Here is a 20,188-nt window from a genome sequence, read left to right on the forward strand (position 1 = left end):
TGTGCTCTCCAGTGAAGTTGTAAGCAGGGATACAGACCTTGGTAACTTGAACATCCTGGTGTTTGGGGTGGAAATGCAGGCGGAATAGCAGACACAGGAACCGGGAAAAAAAGAGCATAAAATAACTTACACCTTCGTGTGCTGTTTTATTACTAGGAGTCCATGATTTTTTACATCTTGTAGTTTCATGTCACTTAATATTTATGCACTTTTTAAAAATAAAGTGTTTACGATATGAAACACAAAACGCACTCCATGATTCTTGCAAGCTGCAGCCCGTGCAGGCGGGCTTTGTGCGGTGGGGATGGCCATAGCCCCCGGCACACCCGCACCGGGGGAAGATGCTGGGGAGGGCTGGGCGGTGTTCGCTGCTGCGGCTCGGCGCTGTGTAACCGAGCAGCCCGGCGTGGGGGCTCCTGCAAAAGAAGGAGCCTGAGCGCGATAGCTCCCTGGTGCGGGGAAAAGGCGGACGATGCTGAGGTACCGGGGCACGGAGGGTGATGATGAGGCATCGGGCTTCGAGGTCTCCTCTGGTCTCGTACAAGCCGGGCGCACACGCGGCTGTCACAGTCGGCGGTGGGCAGGGGCACGGCGCGGTCCCCTCGGGAGAGGCGGCGTTTCTGCGCCCACGGGTGCAGGGACAGGCGCGGGGGCGGCGGGACCGCCGTGCGCGGCCGGGGCGTGTGTGGGGGTGCCCCGGCGCTTTGTCTGTGCCCGCGCCGGGCGGGGGCCGCCGGAACGCTCGGGCCGTTCCGCCGCGGGGGCCGGCGGCTGCCCCGCACTCCCGGGGCGAGCGGCTCTTTGTGTGGGGGCGCGGGGCGGGGCGGGCCCCTCTCTCTCCCGTCCCTCCCTTCCCTCGCCGCTGCCGTCCCCGGGCGCAGCGCGGCGCCGGCCGGTTGCCATGGCGAGGGGCGGTCACGTGTGGCGGCGGCGGGGGCTGACGCGCGGCGGGGCGGGGCGGGCGGGCGGCAGAGTCGCGGCTGCCGCCACCTTCCGCACACCAGCAGCAGCAGCAGCGGCAGCAGCTCGGGGCTCTGCGGAGCGGCGGGAGCGCCAATGCCCGGACCGACCCAAGCCCTGTCCCCAAATGGCGAGAACAACAACGACATCATCCAGGATAACGGGACCATCATCCCCTTCAGGAAGCACACGGTGCGGGGGGAGCGCTCCTACAGGTACTGCGGGGGCGCTGCGGCGGCGCGGGGGGCGGTTGCATAAGGCGGGCGGGCTGCAGCCCCCTCCTCTCCCCCGGCCCCGCATTGTCCGGCTGCGGAGCGCTCGGGCGATAGGCGGGATGCGTGCGGGGGCTCGCCGCGCCCGGGCGGAAGAAAGGCGGTTAAAAATGATAATTAAAAAAAAAAAAACAGAGGTGGGGAGGGGGAAATAAAAAGGAGGGAAAGAACGCCCCTCTCGCGGGCAGCCAGCTCCCCTTGGAAAAGAGCCGCAGCACCTCGCTGCGGATCTCGGAGGGAGGCGGCGCCGTGCGGGAGGCGGCGGCCGCGGATGGCGGGGCGCGGGCAGCCCCTGCCCGGCCGGGAGAGCCGCACCGGGCACCGGGCAGTGCCCGCCCCCCGCACGCCGGTGTGGGGGTGACAGCCGCCCCCCGCTCGTCGGGGCGGGGGTGACAGTTCCCGCGGTGCCTGCGCGGGGGAGGGCGGCTCCATCCCCGCCCCCCGCTCCCCGCCAGCCCCATTTTGTGTTTATTTATCGTCTCTCATTTGGGGGGACACCCGTCTTTTGTCGCAGTTGTAGGCATTTTTGATGAATCGTTTGGCATGCGGTGCTGGCAGCGCTTCTGCATTAACATCTCTGACAATATGTTCCGGCAGATAAGCTCATTAAAATTGTTTGCATTGTTTGATAAGGGTCGCGGCGCAGCCCGGAACGCAACTGGTTTGATGTGCTCCTTGCTGCCGACTCGAAGGGCGGTAATACGGCCGGTGGCTCCTTATGTCAATATACAGTTATTTTAAATGCTCCCTGGATGACAGCAAGCAGTGCCTCTGCAGAGTACACGCCCCTCAAAGCTGATTTTCAAGCAGCAGGAAATGATGCTGCTCTCAAATATCTGACTAAAGTGGCGAGTTGTAGCTCGATTACATGAAAACAAACGTGGATGGCTTGGCTTGTTTGTCTGAAGAAAATCAGAGTATTTTTTCTTCTGCTGAGGAATAACGGAGCTGCCACCGGCGTAGCTGGCCATTAATAACCTTAACAGTGAATCTCATTGTTGATAACACACTGACGGGTGAGCATGAAAGGCGTCGGAGATCCCACTGTGTGGTTTGTTTGAATTGCACAAAATTTAGTCGGTGTCTCTCTCTGAATCTCCTTATACCTCATGCACTGGAACCCCAGTGCACGCACTTAGCACAACGCAGCAAAATTGCTTTTGTAAGGACCTATTTCTACTTGCAGAAAGCCTAGAGCTCTCACTTCTTATATCTCAATTTCAGCTGAGTAGTACAAGATTCTGTTTTAGGGGAAAGCTGTATTTCCATCTTGCACCTAAGCAGAAATATGAAATAGATTTGAAATGCCATGCATCTATCTTTATTCTGACATGTCATAGGTACCACTGATTGCTGTCTCACTTGTTTCCTTCAGAAGGGTTCTTTTGAAAACCTCCGTTAAGTGGGGTTTTCCATTCTTTTTCAGTAGGTGTGTATGTTTTTCTGCAGTCATCAACAAGTCAGTTTTCTTGCCCTTTTGCCTGTCATATCATACACTGAACTATGTCTAGAAAAGACGTTTTGTGAGGCTGCTGTGTACAGCACATGATGACAGGAATAACTGTATCACTTGCCCAGTTTTCCAGAAATTGTGAAGTTACTCTGTATCTGAATAGCCTTTCCTCCAGAGAAGTGCTTCTTAGTCCTTTACGGATTTTTATCCTTTTCTATCTCTCTCTAGAGCAATATAAAGGAATACAGAACTACTAATGCTAATGTTGCATGTTATTTTTAGGCAGTAAATAAGTAATTCAGTTCAATATATTTCAGAAATAAACCTTTAATGCACAAATAAAAATTTCCACTGGGGAATTCTATTTAGGTTATTTTTTTCCTTTTGGAAATTTACCCTGTTCTGCAGAGTCATAACACCCATATCTTTTGATTTCTCCCTTTCTCCGGGGGAGAAAATGATGCTTAACTTGCTTCCATCTGTAGGTAAAATACTTCAGGAAGGAAATGTCAAGCATAACAGAAGAGAAACATTAAAGAAAATACGTGAAAACTGAAGTGAAGCTTCTCCTTGATACTGGAAAAATGGCTTTCAACTTCCATGACAACCTTTAGTAGCTAGGCAGGTTTGGTCCTTGTTCAGTGTGAGTGGCAGCAGGAGATCACTTGGTACAACAGATGAATTCCATCAGTTTAGTGCCTGCTGCCGCACTGGACTGTCGGTGTCATTCCAGACTTATGGAGCAGCTTGTAGGACCTCACCATATGACACATCAAGTTGCTATGCCTCTGATTGTTGGCCTGGGTTGTTCCATCTAGGAATATGGAATAAATATGTCATTACACACACCCTGGAGGTTGACATCAGATGAGCAGTTGTACAAAGCTAAAACACTTCTGCGTCCTGCAGCTTTGCTCTCAAGTTAACCTGCATCTGCCATGTGTATAGAGGTTCAGTATTTGCCTTTCAGTCCTTCTTTCCTGTAGTAACAGAAATGCTTTCTCATTTTACAACTTTTAACATGTTCTGTTTCATAAATATTTTAAAACAGAAGTAGTCTTACCTGACCAGAAAATTTGTATTGATCAGATTGGATACTCTCAGACCTAAGAAACAACTTCGCTATTTCTAATACCAGGTCTTACCAAAGATTTGATATCCACCTCCTGAAGAAGATTTAAAAACAACTACAGGTTATACCTTTTTACAGACTAGGAAGCTGACATGGAAGGAGCTGCTGTAAGTTGTATGCTGAGCTGAGGATGCAGCAGGGAATTGAACTTATACCACAATTCCCAGCCATGTGCTATGTATGCAAAGCCACAAATAGTTTTCTCAAGTCTTCCAAAGGACATACTATATTTTGCAGACTGGGACATACAGGCCCAAGGTGTTAAGTTTCTCAGCCAGATTTACTTAGCTGGTAAATGGAAACCAGGCACTTTGGCATAAAATTTAGTCACAGGGTGATGTTACCTTTTGGAGTTAATAACTGTAATCAATCTGTATTGCTCACGTGCTGTTTCATGTGCTTCAGATCAGGAGACTGTTGAAAATTTGTTTGGTACTGAGGTCTCTTTCTGTTGGCCCAAAGTAGACTTGGGGTCTTTTCTGAAGCAGTGAAGAATAGCATTAACATTTAATGATAGTTTATTTCCGTGTTCAAAGATGGCTGAAAAAATTCAATGAGAAACAAAATCAACAGCTGTGTGGAGAATTTTTTTTTAAATAGGGCACGTTTGCAGTGCTTTTTCTGCCAGACTCCGGGCATCCTGTGTGGTTGATCAGCTCATCATATTTTTAAAAGCTAAAGTATTGAGTGAATACTTGTAGGTTCAAATGGCATACCTAGTCTAAAGCACCCTGGTCCTAAAGAGACAAACTGTTGTACCTTCCTTTGCAGGATACTGTGCTTAACTTCTGCTTTGTGTGTTGCTAGAAAAATGGCTTTCTGGGCCTTCGTTCCCTGGCTATATTTAGTTTTATACCCAGAACTTGCATGAAGCAGAGGGGAAGGGGCCAACTTCCTGATTATTTTTCTTCAAATCACTAAGCTGAAAGGAAAGAGTACTTTTGTTTTAGTTTTTATCTATGAGTGTATACCTTTTTAATGTTACCTGTTTTAAGTATTTGTTTTTCTTAAGTGTTGTCTTCATTCTAGAAATCATTGTGTAAGCAGTGAGTCATGGTGTTGTGCATAATAATGAAAGCTAGACAGCAGTGGTGATTTCCTCACCCACTGCTGGAATAAGTTGTGGGGTGTTACAGAGCATAGCGGGCTGCCTTTTACAGCAGTATGGGCTGATAACTTCCATGCTGAAAGTCAAGATTTACGTTGTAGCAAAATCTGTTCTGGTCTTTGCCTTCCGAACTCCCAGTGAATTGCCGGATGCAGGCTGGCCCTGTGCAGCAGAGAGCATCCTTCCCTTGGCAGGACCTGCCCCTGTCTCTGGTGACTCTGTGCCTTCCACATGTGTGGCTTTACTCAGGGTTCAAAGGGAGACCTGTTGCTTCACCTGACTGTGGGCAGAAGGAATTTATTGGTCTTTAATTAGGTTCCACTGAATATGGTAAACAGGTAGATACACTGGAGTAAAAAAAAAAAAAAAATTGTGTTGAAAAAATTAATATATTAAGGCCCAAGCTTGCTGAGAACTCGGAAGATGATACAGAGTAAAAGCAGTGAGTTGTCTTCTCACTTCACAGTACAGATGGGTGTGACTTCTGAAACGGTAAATGCCAGTCAAAGCAAATGCTATTAAATATATTAGTAAGTGAATCTTTATTTTCAGAGGCATCTGCTCTTGTCCTAACAGCTGCATTGCAGATTATGAGAATTTTGCCCTAGATTTCACTGAAAGCAGGAAAAATGCAATAACAAATGTTTGAAAAAACCAGCAGCAAACTAATATAAATTACACCCCATAAATTTGGCTTGTGTTTTTCTAAAAGTTGTAGTTGTGATAACCCCCTTGTCTGCCAAGCATCTGGACTGCAATAAGATAGTTACTGCAGGGAGAAGACCATCCTGATGACTTAGAGCCAACAGCTTACTAGCCAGCATTAAAGAGGGACTATGCAGAAATCTTTCTTTGGTTCCTGTCAGCTTAGGTACCCTCTATTTTCTCTTCTTTCACTTTCATAAAGCTGTCTTCCTATTGCTGCCACTGCTGTTCTTCTTTAATCTTGTTTTCTGATTAGGGAGTACTCTGCCTAGAGAGAGCTGTTTCGGTGAGTATCTTCTGCTGGGCAGGTCCAGCTCTCAAAAAGCAAAGGGTGAAACTGTCTGAAGATAACTTGGAATCACATGTGAGTGCATGTAAATGTCTCTGAGGGGTAGGAGGATGACTCTGCTCAATACTGCATGAGTAATTTGAAACCTAGATAGTCCCTGCCTGCATTATTGGGGTATCTCTGTTGAACTGGATTTAGATCTTCCTTGATGGAAATACCTTCATAGTGTTTTGGGGGTTGGGGTTATTTGTTTAAATCAGGGGCTAAGACGGAGGTAGCTTTTTGGGGAGTGGGGAGAGAGGAGAGAAAACACTGCACAGACAGCCCAGTTTGTTTAAGGAAATGGAGGTAATTTTCAGACAGCACGAACTTCTCAGCTTACACCCAAGTGCTCTCACCAAAAAGGTCTGAGAACGCCTAATTTGCACCCAGCCTCCGTGGGTTTCAGAAACATCCTGTAGGTGGGAGGCTGCGTTCTGGTTTTTGTTGTGTGATGTGGTTTTTTTTAAACTACCTTGTTGAGCTGCATAGCAACAGCAATGTGTTTTTGGCATATTAAAAGAAAAAGGAGCAAGTTTGGCACGCACAAGAACTGAACCTGATGCTGGCACTTTCAGAAACAGACATTTTGGCTTCTGCCTAGTGTCTTCAATCTAGTCTTCCTGGAAAACAGGCGCTGAAAAATGTGCTGTATTGTGAAAGAAAGGTGATTTGGAGGTGGGGCTGTGCAGCAAGAGACCTTGATTAAAGCTATTTCTTCGGCTCGTTTGAGGGAGGTGCAGTTATCTCATCTGGACCACAGGAATGTTATTCCAGGGGGCATACCTGGACTAACCTTTTGTGATATAAAACTTGTTTTGGGAGGCACTAAGAAAAGAAAATGTGTGGTAGGTCTACATTTCAAGCCTTGGCATTTGAATGTGTGACTCTTTAAAAATATCTTCAGAGGTTTTGGGGTTTAGTGGGGAGGTTAGTTTAATTTGACAGTCTCTCCTTCCTTATGCCCAAAGCTAATTATAGCAAAGGCTTGGTAAGGAAGCAGATGAATAGTGTGCCAGCTTTTCATTTTGGAAGTGCAACTTTCAGCCTTTGATAATTGAAAACGAGTGGTCTTGCCACATCTGTTCTCAATCACGCCAACCACCGAGTGGGATGGCACGAAGGCTGTAGCGCGGTGGCAGCAGCCGCGAGACTCGCGCTGCACCGGGACAGCGTTTGGCTGCTTGCATCCTCCTCACTCCCTGAATCCTGGCCTCCAGCTAGCAGCACTGATCACTCACTTCCAGGATCAGTGCTAGGGAATGTAAATGGAAAACATCCGTGTTTCTTCTGTGGATGGTGTTAGCTGTGTGCTGCGTAGCTGTTTGGATCTTGCTCAGATCTCTGCTGCCTGACTCACCGATAAAGCATCTTCTTCATATTGTTTCATTACAATTAGGTGGGACGGGAAAGGGAATATCAGCTACAAAAGTTTACTAAACATGCCTTTAACTGTTGGGGTTTAAAAAGAGTGGGGTTTTTTTATTTTTAGTACAAATCTACTGTCTTTGTGCTATGAAGTATTTCATTCAAAATTGAAACCTTGCCTGCGATATTTTGACAAAAGTTTGTCTAGTTTTCTAGTGGTATACTAAGTTATTAAGTATTTTGTAGAGAAGGCTCTGTATTCTGAAAGCACACCCATTAAATGTCTCAGTTTAGACACTCTGAAATAATTTCTTGTTTCCCATGGAGCCCTATGATTAGTGAAGGGTGCTTTTGTGTTAAATGTGGTTTTTTGCTATGCTATCCAAACAGGAAGTGTAAACATTCATCAGTGAATCAAGACTTAAGGATGTAGCTTCCGTAGGAAATCCTACAACTGTGCCAAATTATTCTGCCTGGAGAGAAATATGCCATGCAGGTTGTACTGTTGATCTTCTGGCCTTGTGTATGACCATCTTGCATTGTTTTGTTTCGGAGGCTTAATTTTCAATATTATGTTTCTTGGCAATTTGGAATTGTGAGACGGACCTCAGTGGAGCCCTTAGTGAGATCTGTGCACTTCAGTTTTATCTTTTAGGAGCAACTCAAGTGAATTTTCCCCCCTAGAGCAGGGCTCCTTAGTACCATACAGAATTCCTACACAAGCAGCTGTAATTATTCAGAGATGCACATGAATGCAAATTCTTTCCTGTCACTCTGGAATGCAGTGTTGATGCTCAGAAGGGCTCGCTGGCAGTATGTATTAAACAATTTAGGGGGAATGAAAATTCATTTTAGGCAAATCTTACGCAGTTGTTATGCTTCGCTTCTTAAGGTTAATCTCTATGGAGCTAGTCCAGTAATATCAGGAATAGGAAGCACTGAAATATTTGAAGTAGAATACTCATTTGTTTTGCTTATGGATTCAGTGTTACACAAATCATAGCTTGTTAAAATAACTATAGAATCTATGAGTAATTGTTTGTATGGAAGTGGAACACATAACCCAGTGATATGGAAGTCCCACGGGAGCTTGTGTATACAGAAAGACCATGGTGTGTAGGAGTGCTGAGAGCAGGGAAGCAGTGGTAATTGGTTGGATAGAAGGGATACATTTTCCCAAAAGGACAGCATTCAGTTGTAATTAGTCATTCTGTTGGAAACCTTGTTATGCAGAATGGTGTTCGTTATATTTTACTGAATTGAATTGTTTGGGGTCCATATCACTGCTTGCCCATAATAATGTTTCAGAGTTATACATGAGGTAGATTCTGAATCAGGGTCTGAAAACACTGTTTTCAGTCAACACATTTGTGTTGTGCTAGTTGTCAGATTCAAGGAGGCATAAGGAATATTCTCTTTTTGCTTTTTTATTTCATTTAATATATCTGCAATGAAGACAGGCTGAGAGACCTGGGGTTACTCAGCCTGGAGAAGAGAAGGCTCCTGGGAGACCTTAGCACAACCTTCCGGTACCTACAGGGGGCCTGCAAGAGAGCTGGAGAGGGACTTTTTACAAGGGTATGCAGTGATAAGATAAGGGGCAATTGCTTCAAACTGAGAGTATGTTTAGATTAGGTATTAAGAAGAAATTCTTTACTGTGGGGTGGTGACACACTGAAACATGTTGCTCAGAGAAGTTGTGGATGCCCCGTTTCTGGAAATGTTTGGGACTTGGTTGCATGGGACTTTGAGCAGCCTGGTCTAATGGAAGGTGTTCCTGCCCAAGGCTGAGGAGCTGGAACTATATGATCTTTACGGTCTCTTCCAACCCAAACCATTTCGTTATCCTGCGTATTTCTGTCTGCAGAGGTTTGGCTCTCTAGTGCACGTTTATAATCTGTGGTTCCCAAGTGTGGAATGAGTTCCACAGCAGCAGGGATGCTGTAGAACTGCCTTGTCTCTCAAGCAGCTCTATTTTTAATATGGTGAGGTGTTTTTTTCCACTACCACATTGTGCACAGTTGTTCCTGAAGGGTTACACAGTGTGGACCTGGTGGTGCTGGTGAACAAGATGAACATGAGTCAGCAGTGTGCTCTTGCAGGGAAGAAGGCCAAGCCCATGCTGGGCTGCATTGGCAGGCATGTAGCCAGCAGCTCCAGGGAAGTGATTTTTCCCCTCTGGTGCTTCTGAGACCACATCTCACATACCTTGTCTGAGCCTGGCCCTCTCCACTTTGAGAGAAACAGTGACATACTGAAGTGAGTGTGGCAGGATGCTCAGGGGGCTGGAGCTTGTGACCTGTGTTTGGTTAGTCTGGATAGGAGCCATCTCAGGAGAGGGGAAGACCTCGCTGCAGTCTATCTGTCTAGGGGGAGACTGTGTGTGAAGAAGATGGAGCCAGGTTCTTCTGAGGTGCATGGGGAAAGGATGAGAGGCAATGGCAGTCAGCAGCTGCAGCAGTACAAAGTACTTTAGATATTGGGAGGAATGTGTACGCGGTAGGGACAGTCAAACACCAGAAGTTACCCAGAGGGGCTGTGGAATATCTGTCCTGGGAGGGTCTTGAAACTGAGACAAGATGGGATCACCGGCAGCCTTCTCTTGCTGTCTCTGCAGTGACTGGGAGGCTGGAGCAGGTCTCTCTGGAGTTCCCTGCCTACCTGAGTCACTTTATGATTCCATTCTGTAACTCTAATAAACATAAACAGCTCGTGACTTAAAAAACAAAGTAAAGAAATCACGTGCTTTAAAGATGAAAGGAATATCATCTGGCAACAACTTTTTTACTGCCATGGAGGTGAAATCAGCCTTGCCATCAAAGATTTCCAATGGAAAAGAAAAATATGTGTATGCAGTCTCAGTATGACTTCATCAATATCAAATGTTTTCTAGTTTAATTCTTGCAAAAGCTGTACTGCTGCAGCTGCAGTATATTAATTCATATTCATATAATTTCATATTGCATTCTCTAAATCGCTGGGAACAACTTCTGCAGTTTAGTATCTAGGGCTGATCAAAAGTTTGTAAGACACAGCAGAGCAAAGGGATAGTTTTGCTGTGTCATAAAATTAATTATGTACATTGCAATTAAAAATTATGTCTTGAAGTTAATAGCTGATAAATTGCTTGCTCTGCTTTTAAGGAATTTTAGCTTTTTTCATGCAGAAAATATTGGCATTATTGATAAATTGAATCTGCAGAAAATGTTTTAATGATGAGCACAGTTCTTAAGCTGTGTCAGATGTCTGCTTAGTTTGATGTGCTTTTTACAGGGAGTGGTGCAAAACTGTCTTGTCGCATGGCCTGCAGCAACACTGAGAGGGTTGCAGGAACTAAATATTCACACTGAGCCCAGATTACCTTCCTAACTGCACTTACACGTAGTTGAAGGCAATTCAAGCAATAAACTTTTTTCTTCCTTGTTTATTGTAAGAGTTGCACTTGGTAATGTCACTGTTTTCCAGCTGGAAGCAATACAGTTTAGGAATTGACCTCAAGATATTCCATGAAAGGAGGCCAAATCCTATTAAACAGTGCATCTATGCTTCTCTTAGCTTAAGGTGCACAGCTTTACTGGGGCTTGTACATAAAGACTGTTGTAACTAATTCAGTTTCTACAATCACAGTTACATCAAAGCAGTGAGCACCATCTAAAGAACATTATTTAGAAAACAAAGCTTTGGGGATTTCCCCCTTTAGATAGGCAGAAGATGCTAAAAGTTAAAATCTGTCTGAAAAGGCCAATTTCACAGACCTTCAAAGACCAACATGGTTGAAAAAAAAGGTTTTGGGGAAGCTTTAGATGATGCTGGTAGACTCACCAATTGTGTTGGTACTGCAACAATGGTAAAATCAGTCTGTGGTTACTGGCACACAGCAAGAATAATATGTTACATAAATCACAGATGGTTGAGCTAGAATGTTCCTACAGGGCAATTTACTTCATGAAGGATTAGTGAATTCTAGTTTTAGTTGCTCCAAAATTAATTTAGCAGTTAAGCAATTGCACTTGGAAGTTCAGCCCTGTTCTAGATAGTACTTGGTAGGATTAATTCTTAAGATAGGTGATTTACTGGTAGTATGTTGAGCACCAGAATAATTTAAGAGTGCTTCTTTGTCTGTTATGGTATTAACTCATGAGAACAAGGGAAGAGATCAAGTTACTTTGGTATCCAAACCCAAAATTAAGTGTTGTGGCTGGTAGTCTTAACACTTGAAGTCTGGATAATATTAAAAATGGTTTGTAGGGAGTTTGTAATAAGCCAAAGACTTGGATATTTATTTGTGCTTATATCAACAACACTGGAGATGTCAGAACTCCAAAATGTATTATTATCATCATTATCATTTTTAGTCTAGCTTTCACCAGTGGTTGAGGGAGAAGAGGGAGAGCGGTTGGCCTCAGAGCATAGTAAAAAGCTCTGCCGTGTGTTGGTGCAGTGGTCTGCAGAGGCAGTGCTGCAGGGGACTTTCAGCTGGTTATCATCACAGATGTTGTCTGGAGCATGGTCCTGCATTCCCAGCAGAAAGCCTGGTGCTTTTCCTTTTCCCCAAATGGTAGCAGAGCTGTGATAGCACTGGGAACCCTGGGCAACCGTACTAAAGCTTAATACTTTCGTTGCAAAAATACACAGCTGTGTTTTAGAGAGTGATGCACCAGTGAAAGCAGCTAGCGTGGTTGCCCGTTGCTTCATCTGTTGTCACATGCTTGTTTACAACTTCAGGGCTTAAAATAAGTGTTGCCTTATACCCCCTGATCAGTGCCATCACCTTCCTGCCAGGATGACTTGTTCAGGGGTGGAGTGGGGCTGGTATCTCAGCAGCTCTGTCGTGCAGGCTGTGCTCTGACACCTTTGCCCGTGGGTCCTGGGATGCTTGCATGAGTGGTTGCTGTGCTGTTTCTTGACCCTTACTTGGTACCACTCCAGGAACAGTCAAAGTGAAGGTGGCCTTAGAAAGCCACTTAAAAAGGGCCTTGTTCTCTGCAGGAACAGAGAGTTGGACTTGATGATCCTTGGTGGGCACCTCCCAACACATTATATCCTGTGATTCTAACATATATGTATATTAAGGTTAGAATAAATGTTGGAATGCATAAATCAGTGTGTATCTACACTTGTTTTTGATGTAGGAGAGAGAAGAGTTGATGCATGACAAAGTCCTTGTGCTCCGTCCCATAGTGCATCATTTGTGAGTGGGAAAGCTGTATTGCAGTCCCTCCTTAGCTAATGCAAGGGGTTTCCCTTGGGAGTGCTCTCCTCCTTAGCTTTGCCTGCCTTGGGCAGCCAGGGTATTTTAAGTATACTGCAATCTCTTGTTAGGAAACGGCAGCTCTATCCTCCTGTTTTCCCTTCTACCCAGACTTGTCCTCTTCTGAAACCCATGGATGCTCAGTGCCTGTCTCCTGCTGAGTCACTGCCTCTCTTGCCTGGCTCTGCGGGGTTGTGAGGCACTTGGAGGCTGCTCAGGCCCCCCCGTCAGGAGGGCTGTATAGTATTACAAAATCTCATTTGCCATTAGGTTATGCTTGGAGTAAATCAGCGTGTTACTTTAGCCTTTCACCTCGGAATGTATACATGCCGGAGAGGAGGAGGGGGGCAGCGCAACCCCGGATAGGTTAAAACTAAATTCATTTGGTGACTTCATCTGTCTCTAGTTGGATCTCATCCCTGCTGAAACTCCCAAGCCTGCCCGCAGCGTTTTCTGGACTTAAAAGGCGGAAATGGCAGGAGCCGGGAGCAGCCGGGCTGGCAGAGCTGCCGCTGGGCTGCAGCGTGGCTGCTGTCCTGCTGCGTTCTGCCTCTGACACAGTGCCTCGGTGCCCTGCAGCCCCGTGCTCAGCTCTGCTGGCCTTTCTCAATCAGGGCTTCTGACTGTGCTTGTCCCTTCCTAATCACGGGCAGGTATTCCTTGGTGTAGACGCAGGTGGGTGGCTGTGTCCGCGATGTTTTGCCTGGAAGTTCACAGGCTGCGCTCGTGTGGGGTCAGTGGATTTGGGGACAAGCTCTCCTCCACTGCTGTTTTCATTTTCCAGTAAATCTGCATTTGCTAAAGAACTTGGAAATCTCCTCTCTGAAAGTGAAACTACTCATCCATCAACTCGTGGGAGCAAAATAATAGGAGGTTGCCCTGTTATTTGCAGAACTTGAGCTAGGAGCTGAGGTTTGCTTACATGGGCTGCCTCTCTAGGCATCCTTCCTTCAGTGCTCAGCGCTGATGTTACCTTGCTTTATGGCACGTTTTTAGTCTCTTGGAAATCCTTCATCAATGTCTCCATGTTTGCTTGGTAATCTGTTGTTATCCCTAATGGAAAAAAAAAAAAAAGAAAAAAAGGGGAATTGAAGTTCCTGTTTGTGTCTGGGTGAATTTGAGACTTCGTTTAACAGAAGATTAAATGATGGTTTCTTCATCAGCTTTCTAGAGGTTTTCTCGTTACAAAATGGTCATAGGCATCTTCTGTTTCCTAAAATGTAGGTGTTTTTAATTGACTTGAGAATTATAAGTCTGAGAATTATTTTCCTTTGAATCAACTTCTTTTTCCCCCCTTCACAATCCCCTTGTCTATTGTGAAAGGTAGACTAGTTGCCAGTGTCTATTGTGAAAATTTGACACGTTGAATGTCTTCCTTCAGGGCATCAGAGCAGCATTTCAAGCTTAAGATCTTAGAGTTGAAAGCCTTGGCAGGGGGAGGGTAATAACTGTAGGTAAAAGCAGTGAAGTTTTTTAGCATTGCAGCCTTGCCACAGTTAGGTTCCTCTCATTCAGCCAACTTCAAAGGTTTCTTGTTGTTCATCATTAATAAAATGCCTTCTTAATTTGTAGTAACATTCTTTTTATACTGAAATGTGCGTGTCCTTACCCCATGTTAACTAGTGCCTGTCTGTTCAACACAAAACATTACTACAACTTCGTTCAATTGCTCTAAGGTGTGGTTTGAGGGTGCTGTGCGCTGCTGTGGTTCATTTCTTACTGCAGTGAATATACCTATGTGGAAATGGTGGTGGCCAGAAGCTCTGAATTGCTTCCATTTTGTGTAAGCTATTGATGTCTGCCTTTCTTGAACTTCTGTCCTTTGTCAAGAATGCTTTTTTTTTTTTTTTTTAATTAGGATTTGTTTCCTCATATAAATTGATCAGGAGCCTTTCAGAGCATGCAAATACCTTCAGCCAAAATGAAGATATTTTGTAGTTAGGTGTTACTGTTGCATTGTACTTTTGAAGGCAAAGGTGAAGCGTGGAAAAAAAAAGGAATTGTGTTACTGTAGAGACATGACATTGGTGTACAGTTTCAGTGGCAGCAGGAGTGAGAACATAGTTGGAGAAATAAAGTCTTGCTTACGATATGCAAATACGACTGGCAGATGCAAGTGAGTCAGTGAACGTGGCTTGTCCTCCTCAGGTGGACCTTTAGGTGCCCTGAAATCTTTGAAACACTAAATAATTGTCTTGGAATTTGAAACTGTTATTTTCATTTTTGTGAACTACCCCAATTTCATAACTGGTTAGTGAATAAATTTCTAAGTATTTCTAAAAGCTATGCAGTAGACAGTGTAATGCAGTGCTAGTTATTAGGCTAGTTATTGCTAGTTATTAGTTATATCAGAGGTTTTGGCTCAAGTTGTGTTTATTATTTGAATACTTACGGTTGTGTTTTCCACATTTGAGGGAACTGAATGTCTGAAAAAGAACTAGTATTTTTCTGACTTAGATAATAAGCTTTTTGGGGGGTGTTAGGTTTTCTAAAGTCACGTGTAGCATTAACCAGAATTGCCAGGAGTCTTTAGAAAAGATACTCAGATTTGGGTCTAAACCAGTCCTTTAGAGCTGTCATAAACATTTATGTAGGTCAGAACATCCCAGCATTGGCAGGAAGCCTCTAATTCAAAAGAGAAAATTCCGTAATCCAGTCCGAGTACATCTCTATTACTCTCATTTCACTTTCATTTAAACAGGGAAGTGCAATGAGAACAATAAAAAATATGCTGTTGGCTGTGTTAAATGATAATCCTGCAATATTCAAGCCATAAAATGTACATGGATTGCCTCAGTTTCGTCTAGACTCTGTAGAGTACTTCACAAATCATTTTAGGTCAAGTCAGATCCGTGTGATAAATGTAAAATGGCATTCAGAAGCTGGTGAGGTACACAGATAATAAAAATATTTTTAACATTTCAGGGCTATTTAGTAACATGGGAACAGTGCAAAAGAGATTTGACATTCAGCATTTTAAAACATTAATTTCTCACAGTGTTATAATCACAGGATTCTTTTATTCTTTTCTTTTTTTTTTTCCCATGGCAATGCCTCATTGTGATTAATCTTGTATCTGATTCAGTTTCTGGCTAGATAGAACCTTTATGTTGCTTGCTACAAATACCACTGCAGTTGCAACACTGATGCCATGGTATTTGCTGCAGAAGTACAGCGTAAGTCAAAAGGGAGAGTATGAACAGTGTTGTCAGCACTGCATAGGAGCTTTTTGTGTTGATTTTCCATCCGCAGGACTCTTTTCAGTAAAGACAACCTCGAGCATAACTGGCCTCTAATGACTGTGGCTAAGGCTGTGTGCAGTGAGCGTTAAAGAAACAGGCAAGGTCCAGCTGCAAATCAGTTGTCATTTCAGGATGATATAAAAGGATGACTTTTCTTTGTACAGGGATTTAGCTACTGAATATGGCAGGTTTCTCCTGTGGGGATTTTTTTGTTTTTGCAGTAGCTTTAATCTACAAAGCCTTTTCACCAGCAGCTGCAGCAGTCTCACTCGGCTTGATCTTAGCCTTTCTGCTGTTATCTTCTGCTTTAGTAATTTTTGGTGTGAAATCTTTTGTTTTACTGGCAGTATCTTATCAGGTGTCAGCTTCCAGAAGGCTCCTCTGTACTGTCACACAGACTTTCCACTGCATTTAAAAACTTAGTATCTACTTGTCTCTTTGTACTACTATTTAGTACAAATATGTCTATTTGTACTAAATGAGAGGCAGCAGGCAGAAGCTGGAACACAGGATGTTCCACCTGAACATGAGGAAGAAATTCTTCACTGTGAGGGTGACTGAGCACTGGAACGGGTTCCCCAGAGAAGTTGTGGAGTCTCCTTCTCTAAAGAGAATCAAAAACAACCATCTGGACACAGTCCTAATGTGCTCTGGGTGGCCCTGCTTGAGCAGGGAGGTTGGACTGGATGACCTTCAGTGGTCCCTTCCAACCTTGCCTATTCTGCGAAAATGTGAACGCCTTGTGGGTTCAGAGGTGATGGCAAGTTCTTACACTACAAATAGTTTCCTCGCTGTAATCCTTCTAGGCTTGTCATTATTACTGGTTTGTTGTGATACAGCTTCTGCTGTCAACAACCGTTAGTTTATCCCTGGAAAAATAAAGTAAATGTGCTTCTTGCAAAACTGTCCTTAGGAACAGCAGCTGGATAGCACCCTGTAACAGCTGCAGTTATCTTTAGCAAGAGCAGTGGAAAATACCCAATATTTCAATGTTCAATGCTGCATATAATGCCTTAAAAATCAATAGGCTTTTGGGTGTAATGTTTACCGTCAGACGTGCTGAGCCAGTATATTTCTAGCTGGGGAAACTGCTTAAGCATGTACAGGATTTTCAGCACCTGTCTAATCCTCTGAACTCATGTCTGTGATGTGTAGTTGTGCATGTGTGAAGTGTTTTTCTGAAATGGCCTAGACTAATATGTGAAGACTTTCCTAGGGCTTGAAGTACACAAGGGAGAGTCCTTTGTGGTTAGGCAGTGCTGTAACAGCCAGAGGTTTTTAATCTCCCCCTGTGCCCTCTGAAGTGGGAGGTATGATGTGCTATCTTCAGTCTGCTTTCAGTTACTACAGCACCACCAGGCACCTCTATGGAATCCAGGTAGATACTGGTTTTCAGGCTTGTGTAAGCTTCGTTGCAATCCTATGATTCAGAGCCTTCAGTCTAAACAAGTGAAAGCCTGAAAGTTGAAAATGTAAATAATGCTGTTGGAAAGAAGCAATATGTTAGGACATAAAATCAAGTTGTTAGCTACTTGGCTGTTCCAAGTATGGCCTGTGTGTCTCCACCTGTCCAACTGTTCTCTTGCATTGCCTTACTCATGTTTATTAATGTGTTTTGAAGATGGATCACATTTTTCAAAGTACTTCAGCACTTGGGGAACTAAGTCCTGCAGAAAACCCCAGCCCAGCTGTAGATGTTGAGCACAGAGGTTCTTGGCTGTTGCTGAGCGTGGTAGCTGTGCTACCTACACCTGCTTGTTCTTTTTTTTTTCCTTCTTTTTTGTTTTGTTCAAGGTCTCTCTGTGTGGCAAACAGGATATGTGTGTATCTGAGCACCAAATTAGAACATGCTTACTGTAAAGGAAACCTTTCCCAGCTGAGTTTATTTAGGACATAACTAGTAGGAGGATGGGGAACAAGAGATGCAAAGACAGAGTGAACTCTTTCAAGAGAAGCAGCTGTGGAATATTCACGTGTATGTCAACAAAACACTTAAGAATGAATGGCAGTGGCATGTTACTGAGTTTTTTAACAGAAATTCTGATTAATTTTGCTTGACTTTGTTTACAGTTGTACTCATACACCCTTGTGCATACTTGTGTACAAATCTGAAACCGTTGTGTCCAACAAATAGTTTGAACTTGTCTCTAATAAATAGTCTGAACTTTTGTTTGACCCATAGACCATAATAACTCATTTACAGATGCAGCATAAGTTGTATTATCCTTCAGGGTAGCATTGTAAAACTCAAGGTTATTCATTTACTCACAGTTTCCTGCAGTGGAGTTCCCCACCCCATGCACTGCAGCAGAGGAAGTTGTTTGCTCCCCTGTGGGTTGCAGAAAGATGGATATTCCTCTCTGCAGTTCTTTGTGGAAAAAGATGATGAGGGAAGTTCTGCTTCCTTTCTGTGTGTGTGTATTTTCTTGATCTTTTTAACAAAGCGAACTTTCCCTTTTCACTAGCAGTAGCTGATGGTTGTTCTGAGCTCTGCCTGGCCTCAGAGGCCAATTAAAATTTTCTTGAAGTAGGGACAATTACATATCAGAGTAACTTTATTTCACATGTTATCATCTAAATATCTTTAGTTGCTTTAGAATTCAGTGGACTCTTCTGCATTGAACTGTTGGTTTATTATTAAGCTCAGTATTCTTAATTCTAAGTGAATGTTTAATTCATTATTAAGCTGTCATTTCAACTGATTTTACAGACAATATCTAACATGTTAGTTTAATAGTGACAGTGGTGGTATCCTTCTATTAGTTTCTCATCTATATAAAAAGGCTAAAAATAATAAAGTAAAAATGATGCGTTTCAAACTTCAGATGCCATTGGTACCAAAGGTGGTGTTTGCCTGCTCACTGCCTTCCATCCTGATGTTGAAGCTAAGCTTTTATGCTTAGCCATTATGGTGTAGTTTTAAGAGTAAAAGGGCACTCCCTGTTTCTAAAACTTTGTTCCTAGCGCTTGGTTCAATCCAAGCACTTAGTGCATGCCAAGAAAGTGACCTTTGCTAACTCTTACAGTGAATACTGGGCTGTGTTCACACAACTGGCTGTGCTGCATGTGAGCCCACAGGAAGAGCAGGGCAGACTGAGCTGTCACAGGCTGGTTTCTTGTGTGCTCCAGAGCTGCCTGTACAGAAGCAGGTAGGGAGGCAGCCTGGTTCCGAATGAATTTCTGGCACTGGTTGTGTGACTACTGGAGCATGAATTTTTCAACCCTATTTTCTCTCTCTTTTTTTTCTTTAATTCTCCATAAAGCAAATTTGTGGACTTTATGTCTTGCATCGTAATGTCAGCAGGTGGGAACAATTTCAACAACTTTCTGTTTGTGAGATTTACTTCCTAGAAAGTGACCTGTATTATGAACTTTGTAATCTTGTATTTAAATGTATTCTCTGTGTTGTGTGCTTATGCACTCATATGTTACCAAGTCAAGTTTGTGCTGGTGGGTTTTTCCACACATTTTACCTAGGTTGCCCCACCTAGTTAGCACACCTAACTGTGGGTGGAGTTAATCTGCAGTCTTTGTGTTCCCTGCAGAATTATCTGTCAGGCTTCAAAGGGTTACATCTCTGCAAAATCTCAGTGGAAATAGTCCACACAGACTTTGGATCCTACAGAGGAGATCCTGCTCTCTTGCATTGACTGAGAAGGTTGAGGTCCAAAGCTGAGATGGCAGGACTGGCACCAAAGTTAGACAGATAAGTGTTAGCTACAGGGTGCCACTAGAGACAAAGGTGTGCAGTCCCCAGCAAACCAAGCATATTATTCTTTCCAAGAATAATCGTTCAGCTTTGACTCTTTGGTCGTTTCTGAGACACCTCATACTTGGATTGCTTCTAGTGGACTTTCTGAAGTCCATTACTCATGGGAACATTACTTACTCTCTTCATGAACTCGATTCTGCTCTTTGAAACTACTGATGAGATAAACTTGAGTGTGCTCATCTTTCCTCTTTGCAACATCTTGCAACAGAAAGATGGGACTCGGGTAGGATAACAGGAAGCAAAGTTCAGTAGTACGTGTTCCTAGTCTATGTACCTAGGAACATGATAAAAGCTAGCATGAGTTACTGACTTCCAGGAAGGGACCTTTGCTAGCTAAAAGAATCTATCTGAGGTGATGTAGCTGTGAAAACTAGGGACAGAGTGGCATTTACCAAGGTCTCAGTGAAATGTTGTCTGAACAGTGCTTGAAACTGTCTGTTCAAAGAGGACTGCTGGCATGATCAGTCACTGAATGTCTTAACTTGATATAAGAGACTCAGATTGATTTGTTTGATCTAGACTACCTGGGCATTGGAACAGACACTGAGTGCTGTCCCTAATGCATTAGGAAATCTGCTCTGGGGAAGAAAAAGCCAT

General features: G+C 43.9%; 1 protein-coding gene across 2 annotated transcripts in view; it reads left to right on the forward strand.

The window, feature by feature from the left end:
* The first annotated feature begins 989 nt into the window (after positions 1-989).
* Positions 990-20,188, forward strand: part of MAPRE2 (microtubule associated protein RP/EB family member 2) — a 58,234-nt gene continuing 39,035 nt past the window's right edge. The window contains exon 1 of one of the 2 annotated variants that reach the window (XM_082291119.1): positions 990-1,175. In XM_082291119.1, coding sequence (XP_082147245.1) covers positions 1,057-1,175 — 119 coding nt within the window. In that variant the 5' untranslated portion in view covers positions 990-1,056. Of the gene's footprint in view, positions 1,176-13,062; positions 13,253-20,188 lie in introns of those variants that run through there. The other variant, XM_082291120.1, reaches the window with a different exon arrangement.

This window comes from Coloeus monedula, assembly GCF_965178545.1.
Source record: "Coloeus monedula genome assembly, chromosome: 1".
Taxonomy (NCBI): domain Eukaryota; kingdom Metazoa; phylum Chordata; class Aves; order Passeriformes; family Corvidae; genus Coloeus; species Coloeus monedula.